The sequence below is a fragment of the Caloenas nicobarica genome, chromosome 7 (assembly GCF_036013445.1).
Source record: "Caloenas nicobarica isolate bCalNic1 chromosome 7, bCalNic1.hap1, whole genome shotgun sequence".
NCBI classification, from domain to species: domain Eukaryota; kingdom Metazoa; phylum Chordata; class Aves; order Columbiformes; family Columbidae; genus Caloenas; species Caloenas nicobarica.
The window spans coordinates 14,770,745-14,779,499 of record NC_088251.1 but is presented as its reverse complement, the minus strand read 5'-3'; the positions used below and the strand labels follow the sequence as shown (position 1 = coordinate 14,779,499).

Here is an 8,755-nt window from a genome sequence, read left to right as displayed (position 1 = left end):
TGCTCCCCAGCACTGGGGAAGCACCCACCTGTGCCAGCACACTGTCATCCCAGGTTGCACTCACCAGACACCAGCTCCGGAGGCAACACTCTTTATTACACACCTTGTGTGGGCAGCTTTCGGTAAGTCCATGTGCCCAGGAGTGACGTGAACCCCCTGCCCCAGGAGGTCACAGTCTCTCTGGGAGGGCATCTCTTCCAGCATGGGGGCAATGTGCAGCAGTCGGCGCAGCCCTGGCACACCATCGGAGAACATCCTGGCCGCAGGCTGTGGTGTGGTGACATGTCCTGGAAGACACAGAGCTGGCCGAGTCCAAGCAAACTGGCCCTCAACTTTCTTCCCCAGCCCCGAGCCTCCTCTGCCACCCTTGCCCCGCACAGCCCACACAGGGCAGGGGTCCCACAGTGGGAGGTGGGGTGGCAGGTCAGGGCAGGCTGGAGCCTGAGCCTGAACTCTCCATGCTCTCCAAGGCCCCGTAGCCACTGAACTTCATCATCCCGATGAGGTGGGATGGGATGGAGCAGAAGGAGCGACGGGTGGCGAAGATGTGGCTGATCTCCATGAAGGTTTTGTTCTTGGTCTCAGGGACAAAAAGGTAGACGTACAAGGCCACCAGGAAGCAGATGCCACAGAAAATCAGGTTGCAAAAGGCACCAGCTGACATCTGGGGATAACAAGAGAATACGGATGGGGCAGAGAGTCAGGGACCGCCGAGCTGGGCATGACGAGGCAGAATCCCCTCCCATCACCCCTCCCTGGGCTGTGCCTAGCCAGCAATGAGCTGAGCCAGGAGCATGGGCATCCCTTTGGCTAAGCCTGGCTTGGCACTCTGTCTTGGGGGAGCAGCAGGGCCATGTCCACCCCCTCCTCCCCACACAGTCCCTCTGAATCGGTACCTGCAAGAAGGGGAATATGAAGCCGATGGTGAAGTTGCAGAGCCAGTTGAGGGACCCCCCCACGATGTAGGCGGCCGGGCGGTGCGACTGCGTGAAGAGCTCGGCTGTCATCAGGAAGGGGATGCCGGCTGCAAAGGGAAGGGACAGATGGAATGTACAGGGGACGGGCTGCTTCAGACACCCCTGGGGTCAACAGGTGCTGCCCATCTAGTCCTGTGGCCAAACGGCTGAAGCCCAGCAAGACCCACAGGTCAAAGTGGTGATGCTGGGAGGGCTGGAAGAGACAGAGAGCGCAGGAAGGGGTGGACCAGTGTCCTGTCCTTAGTCTCCCTTTGGGATCTGTCTCAGTGGGTGGGTGATGTCCCCCCTAACATACCACAGTTTCACTTTGCTGGGTGCTGAGGCCAGTTTCACAAGTTACTTGACTGGGAAGTTTCAGATTGAGTCAATATCGAAGTGGAACAATTTATCTGAATTCTCATTTTGCAATAATTTGCCTAAATGCTGATATAATAAATCTCATGCAGACCACAGGCACAGAGAAACATGTTCCTGGCGTCCTCCATAATGCCCTTCCCAGCCTCCCTTGATCAAAACAGTTTAGAAAATTTCGTTCTATTGATTAGCTAAAGGCTCAGATGCTGGGACTGATTTAGGCAGGAAAGAAGCACACACATTTCCAAGCATCAGAATTTCTCACAGGACACAGAAATACTATGTTTCAAATGTTCTTTCCCATATATGGTGAAAAAAAAAAACCCAGAACAACAGAAGATGATTACCCAAGCCAACCTGGAGACTAAAAACTGGACGCAGGTTGTGGCTACTTCTCCTGGAAGGAATCAGCCTCACCTGACACGTGTCATTGAGTTGGCAGCCCCGGATCCCAGGACTGTCCCTTTGCTGGAGGGCAGGAGGACCCAGTGCACACCCCGGGGCACACAGGGATCTGGCAGGGGACTGTATTTGACGTGGTGACATAGCTGGGGTCCCACTGCCTGGGGTAGGGCTGACTGGAACTTCTTTATAAAAGATTCTCCAATGGAAAAGGCAAACAAAAAATAAAGTGCCAATAACTGAGGGAGGAGTGGAGCCCCGACGGACTCTTACTCACAGCTCGCCCAGAATAGAGATATATATTTTTTTGTTTTAAAACTCATATTCATCATTGTTTGTGAACAATGAGCCATTAAAATCCTAATTAAAGATCTAATTATAGTGAAAAAAAATCTGGGCTGAGAATGAGTTATAGATCTGTTAACAGCTCTGCTAATACATCAGCTGGGTAAACCAGCCCAGGTTTCACTCCTCACTGTTCAAGCCCACTCTTGCACCCACACTCCGTTAGGGACAGGGTGATGCTCACCAGTCACAGTGTGATGGAAGCAGGTGACACCTCCAGAGAGGTCTGGAGAAGGCTGCCAGGGCTTTCTCCCTTCTTGGCCCAGGAGCAGGGATGAGGAGGAGGAGGAGCAGCGTGCCCTGGGGATCCATGGGGCTGGAGGGGCTTGTGGTGGAGTCTCGCTCATGGGGTGCAGCATGATAAACCAGGACCTGCAATCCCCACTGCTCCCTGCTGCCCTGGGGTCCCCACTCCCACCCCACTGCCCCCTTCTCCCACCAGCCCCAGACCCACCTGGTCCCATGCAGAAACCGGCGATGATGCCAGCCACACAGGTGACGTTGACATAGCACATCCAGGGCAGGGTGGTCTGTGAGGGGACACGGGGCTGAGGGCATCACCAGGGCAGTGGACCCAAGCTTCACGTTGTGTGCCCAGGATGGGGCTTCATGACTCCTCCTTGGCTCAGCAGCAGCCCTTGGGGACAGTGGCCATGCAGGATGTGTGGGGCAAAGCTGCTGAGGTTCAGCCTTGGCAAAGCTGAGTGACTTGTGGTGCTGAGACATCCCCAGAGCTGTGGGAGCACCCTCTGGGAGCAGGCAGCAGAGGAAGGACCCTGCAGACCTCCCCACCTCCCCTCGCATTTCACAGCCACCTCCCTGGGAACAACTATTTCTGTAGAAAAGCTGCCAAAAGTGGCAGGACTTTGCTCATATGGTTCACTTTTGTTGTTGTTCTTTGCTCTGAATTTTCCTTCCCTTCAACTTTGAAGGGAAAATTTTGCTTGGAAAGAGCTATCGCACCTCATATTTCCATGCATACCCCCTCCCCTGGGGTGATATCCATCCCTTTATCACCCAGTCCTCATTAAGGCACCCAGTGCTCCAGCCCCAGCCATGTCAGTGGCCCAGGACCCTACCTGCAGCAGCAGGGAGATGGTGATGCCAGCTGAGCAGATGCCCATGGTGCAGAACCCGGTGATGATGAGTGGCCTCCGGCCCAGCTTCTCAATGGTGAAGCACTGCCAAGGGACAGTAAAGACTGATGTGGTGATGGGGAGCTCCCCACCAGGATAGTGGCACCCCTTGAACCCTAGATCCAGCTGCAGGTGGAGAGATGCTCCTGCTGGTATCTGGGGGATGGGGGCAGCCCCAGCTCAGAGCTCTGGGGTTGGGGATGGGACATGGGAAGAGTCAGAACCCCCAGCTGCTGGGGTGAGCATGCAGCGAGGAGCAGTGTGGTCCCACGGAACCCCAGGAGGGTGCAGGGTTGGGGCTGGGGTGGCCCCACAGCCACATTTGCAGTGGCACCAAGCAGAAATGCTGGGCTGGGCATGGGGTGTTTGTGGGGCAGCGGGTAGAGGAGGCAGAGCACGGACAGGCAGTGTGGTTGGCGGCTGGAGCAGGCAGGGTATTGACAGCAGAACAAATGCTTGTAATTTTATAACCAATCTCAGTACGTCCATTGGGGGCCGTTTACAAGGCTGCTCCTGAGCAATTCACCTGCACACCAGGCGGCTGCCAGGGGCTGGGGCAGCCCCATGGCCAGGGCAGGGGAGAAGAGGAGAAGGGGGCATCCTTCAGAGGGGCAAGGGGGTGACTGGGGGGTCCCATTCTGCTGTGGGCTGACCTATGGGGAGAGGAGAGCAGCCCCCTGCTCAGCCCTGATTTTCTGAGTGTAGTGACCCCCCCCATCCATCTCTTTAATTGTCAGGGAACAGATTTAATGCCGGGTGGCTCAGGCTGGCCCCAGGTGACACTCGCAGATGGGACGAGGGACATAAATCTGCCTGGCCCAGTGCTAACTCTCCAGCTAAATGAGGCCTGGCTGGGGGACGGGGGCTACTAGCCCAAGCCCAGGCCGGTGGTTGGCTGGAGGGGCAGATGGAGACATGTGGCTCTGCTGATGGAGTGACAATGAAATCAGGAGTCGGAAGGAACCGCTTAGCCCCCTCCGTCACCCCCAACCTGCTCCTTGCCTGGCATCTCCCCCCAGCCTCCCACTTACCCCCAAATTGTCCCACTCTTCCTAGACGTGACCCCACAAATTGAGCCCCTCTCATCCCATCTCCCCACTCCATTTCCCTGCCAAACCCTCTGCCACCCAGCAAAGGGGCTGTGCTGTGGCACAGATGGCATCTGGGATTCATCCGGCCTCCCCCAGCTTGATGGTGCTGGGAGCTGGAGACAAGGCTCTGGCCCTGAGGGGCTGTGTCCATTTATCTGTTCATCACTCACCCCAATCAGCCCAGCAACAACTTCAGTGGCGCCAGTGCCCATGATGGTGTAGGGGATCTGGGATGCTGGGATCCCGGCGTTCTCGAAGATGGTGTTGGTGTAAAACCAGATCTGCAGAAGAGGAGACTTCATGTGAGCCAGGGGGCACTTGATGAAATGAGTTTCCAGGTCTCAGCTCAGCCTCTGCAGAGACAGGTCCTGGGGTGAGGACCCTGCAAGACTTACAGCATCGATCCCCGAGAGTTGCATGCCAGCGTTCACCACCACCACCGAGAGGGTTTGCCAGCGGACGGAGTGGTCCTGCAGCAGCTGCCAGACAGAAACCATCTCCATGGAGGAGAGTGACTGCTGCTCCTCCTCCATTTCCTTGATCACATCCTGCACATTGGGTGTCCCCAGGAACCGGTGCAGTGCTGCAGGGAGAGCAGGGGTGATGAGCACGCGTCTCCCCATCACAGGGCAGATGTTCACAGGTATGGTGCAGGGCAGGGACAGGGCCTTTGGTCTGCCCTGGCTCAGCCTCCACAGGGGACCTCCCTGATCCATGGGGCTGAGCATCCATAGGAACTGAGGAGATGCCTGACACCATGGTGATCGGCACCCTGGAAATGCTATAGGGCAACTGGGTGGGACGGAAGGGCTGAACCATAAGGACTATGGTTGCCTGTCAGGTATGGGTGTGGAAGGATGCTGCTAGGATGTGCCTTGGTCTCGGGAGACCTTGGACCAGCACCCAGCACCTCCCAGAGCCAGTCCCCACCCCAGGACACCCCCTCACCCGCAGTGGCCCCGAAGATGTCATTCCTCTCTATCAGCAGGTACCGCGGGCTCTCGGGGAAGCAGTGCAGCAGCAGGAGCTGGAGGGAGGCGGGAATGACTCCCACCGACAGGAAAAGGGGCCAGAACCTGTCCTAAGAGGAGTCAAAACAGGGCATGTCACAAGGAGGGCCTCGCACGGTCCAGCATGCGTGGGCTGGGGTATTGTGCTCACGTTGCCCAGCAGCTCCGGGAGGCTCAGGACCTGCGCGAAGAAAACCCCCAGGCAGATGAAAATGCTGGGCACGAGGCCCAGAAAACCCCGCAGGTTCTTGGGGGCAATTTCTCCCAGGTAGAGGGGGACCACACTGAGACAGATACCTGGGGGGGGACAGGAGGGACTGGGATGGGAGAGGCAGCAGGGAGAAGGGTGCCCAGCCAGACCTTCAGTGCATCGCCTCCCATGCCCAGCACCATCTACAGTGGGGACCCTATGGCCAGCGACATGGTCCTATCTGCCCCACTGAGCCCCTCACCACAGAGCCTGGGGCCATGGGGAATATGAAGCCTTCTCCAGCCCCCTGGGAATGGGTTGTAGCAGACCAGGCCCTCAGAAGGGGCCATGCACAGCTTCACAGTCCAGGCAGCACCTACCTGAGTGGAGCCCCATGATGGAGCGGCTGACAATCACTATCTCAGGAGACCCCAGCTCCCGGCTGAAGCCCATGAAGCTGCTGGCCAGGAGGACGAGGAGGCTGCTGCGGCTCAGCACACCATTCCTAGCAGTGCACAAGCAGCAGGGTAGCCCCTCCAGCCCCGTCCCATCCCTTGACCACCCTGTCCCATGCCACCCTCTTACCTGCCGTATCGCTCTGTCAGCACCCCCACCAGCAAGGAGCCCACCAGTCCACCCAGGGCGAAGATGGAGACAGTCAGAGAGTAGAGGAGGGTCAGGGGGCCAGAGGCCAGCCCGTGCCCATACCGCTGGGACCATGTGGCATTGTAGAAAGCTTTTATGTGCTGCATGGCAGAGAGAGACACATGGTCACTAAATGGATTGGGAGAAAGGGGAAGACAAGGGAAGACAGGCCCCAGAGAGAAAATGTAACCAGTTTAACAGCACTGCAGGAGATGCAGGGCAGGACGCGCCTGGGGATGACTGGGATGTGCTGGTCTGGTTGCTCAGCCAGCCTCAGCACCAGAGGGCTTTAAGGAGAACTTAGAAATGCCACAGGCAGAGCTGGAGCAAGGAGGTTGTGGGGAGCTTTCCCCAGCTCCTGCCTCACAGCGGGGACCAGTGTGGGAGGGTACAAGAACACATGCTCCAATGTCCCTCCCATGCCATCCTTCTCCTTGGACTGCTCTCTGTAAGCAACTGCCCAAAGGAAACGCCAGCATTTTGATGTGGGGCTGCCAGGCAGTGACCCCTCCACCCTCCCTGGGAGGCACGCAGAGCCCTTCCCCTGCTCCCAGGCAGGCTGGCCCTTCCTTACCGCCGCTGGTGAGTTCACCACGGCCAGGTTGTAGCCATAGAGCATGGAGGAGCCAAAGGACACCAGGAGAGTGACTGACACCAGGGGGAAGGTGAGGTGCTGTGAGAGAAGAGGAAGATGGATCAGCACAGCCCCGGCCAGAAGGGCCAAGGACACACATGGCATGAGCTGCACTGGGTCACTGCACCTTTGCTAGTAGGGATGTCCTTGGCCCAGAGCAAAGCCCCCAGCGTGATGGAGCCCTGAGCACCTCTTCATGCCACTGCCCAGCACCCAGCCCAACCAACCTGGTTTCCCCGTGGCTGGTCTTGTGGTTGTGGCACAAGACTTGACCCTGGCAGTGGCCCAGCTCAAGCTGCTTGTCCCAGCTGCCTGTCCCAGGCACCCCTGCCCTGGGGCTGGGAGGGGGCAATGGGCAGAAAGGAGCATGAGGAGGAGAGAGATACACCCATCCCCTCCCATAGATGGGGGCAGACAAATGGCACTGCTGCCAGCTGCCCCCACCACACCTCCCTGCCTGGAAGGCCCAGCGCCACTGAAAGCTGCAGTTCACTTCAGCAAGTCCCAGCCCTCCTAAAATGCCACATGCACCCACTTCCTAAACCCTCACCAGCAGCTCTGTCATCTGCTCCAGCTGCAGGCAGGACCTCGCTGCAAGGAGCTGACAGCTGTGGAGGGTCACCCTGCAGCCCCGACCCAGCCCTGGGGGGTTTAAGTCAGCCCACCCCGGGTTCGGGGGGCCCAGCAGGACCCAAGAAGTATCTATCACAGAATGTTAGGGATATCCAGGGCACCCCTCCAGCCGCAGGGGCACCCCTGGATGCTGCACCCAGCCATCTCCCCTGGAGCTACAAGCATCCCATGACCCCAGAGCGACAGGATTGTAGTGGGGTGGGGGATGAGTCTGTGTCCCCCGGGAACATCCCCACGTCCCAGCACTCAGACCTCAGCCCCGCAGCACCCCAGCCCCCCGGAACTCCCCCCAGCACGGCAGCCGGATCCGTAACAACCAGCAGCTCCTGGCTCACGCACAGCAAATCCCGGCTAATCCCACCAGGAATCCCGAGCCGGGAAAACGAGGGGAGGGTGGAAGGGGTGTCAGGCCAGGGGCTGGGGGAAAGTGGGGAGGGGGCTCCCCCAAGCCCACAGGGAGCTCACCCCAGTGATGTCCCCGCCGGACTGCGGGGTCCCTTTCCCGACCGTCGGGGCGAGTCTGCAGCCGGAGCCGTGGAAGGGAGGAGGAGGAGTTGCGGGGGAGGAAGGCAGCCCCGGTCCGGCGACCTGGCTCTTCTCTCCCATTTTTAGATGGAAGAATGAGAGGGACAGCAAGGGAAGGCAGAGCAGGACAGGGCAGGGCAGGCAGCCTGGGTGCCCCCGGGGCTCATTGGAGGCGCCTGAGCGGCCGGAGGAGGAGTCCGGGGGCCACCCCCCTCGCCGGGGGGGCGGGGGGCAGAGGCAGGCGGGCACCTCCGGGCTGTCCAGCCTGCCGAGAGGCCACGGCCAGGCCTGAGGACAGCGGGACCACCGATGCGATGCTCTGCCACCGTGGAGAGCCCTCACATGTTCCCTCCAAAGAGAGGTGGCCCCAGGGTCTGTAAGCAGGGCAGCATCCCTGCATCACCCCCGAGTCTGGGGGCAAAGGGGCAACCCCACATCACCCAACACCCCCCAGCCTCTTTCCCACCCTGTCAGACTCGTGGGGCAGATGTGCCCCGTCTGCTGTGACTTGGGTCATAAGGCTGGTACACACACGGCCACCGCCCAGGGCAGCTGCCTTCCTTGGGCACGGAGGGACGCAGCCCCCAGCCCCAGAGAGGAGAGACTTGGCCCATGGCAGCTCAGAGGAATCTAATTTTGCTGCGGCCAGGAGTTGCCTCCCCTGCTGCTAATGAAGTGCTTTTAATTAGCAGCCTAATAGCAAGCTCTTAATTTGCTGAACAGCCAGTTGAAAGGATGGGGACCCCACTAAGCCACGGCTGGCAACAGCTCCAAGGGCTTAAAAGGGACAGGCCCTGGCTGGCTGGCCCCACC

The 8,755-nt window shown here is 59.1% G+C and overlaps 1 protein-coding gene across 1 annotated transcript; it reads right to left on the bottom strand.

The window, feature by feature from the left end:
• Positions 1-421: 421 nt before the first annotated feature.
• LOC135990933 (solute carrier family 2, facilitated glucose transporter member 5-like) lies at positions 422-8,023 on the bottom strand. Its single transcript, XM_065639092.1, has 12 exons — positions 7,883-8,023; positions 6,725-6,823; positions 6,091-6,251; positions 5,886-6,010; positions 5,467-5,612; positions 5,254-5,386; positions 4,701-4,888; positions 4,476-4,586; positions 3,158-3,259; positions 2,533-2,608; positions 897-1,024; positions 422-664 (listed from the first exon to the last, which is right to left on the bottom strand). Exons 1-12 carry the CDS (start codon positions 8,021-8,023, stop codon positions 425-427), a joined length of 1,650 nt encoding a protein of 549 aa, XP_065495164.1. The 3' UTR covers positions 422-424.
• Positions 8,024-8,755: the final 732 nt, after the last annotated feature.

Bases quoted from the DNA above. Each gene is read 5' to 3' on its own strand.
- LOC135990933 (XM_065639092.1), bottom strand. From the start codon at position 8,023: ATGGGAGAGAAGAGCCAGGTCGCCGGACCGGGGCTGCCTTCCTCCCCC. The intron at 4,587-4,700 runs GTAAGTCTTGCA...CCTCTTCTGCAG, and splicing joins AACTCTCGGGGATCGATGCT to ATCTGGTTTTACACCAACAC. The intron at 1,025-2,532 runs GTGGGTCTGGGG...TTCCCTTTGCAG, and splicing joins CGGTTTCTGCATGGGACCAG to CCGGCATCCCCTTCCTGATG.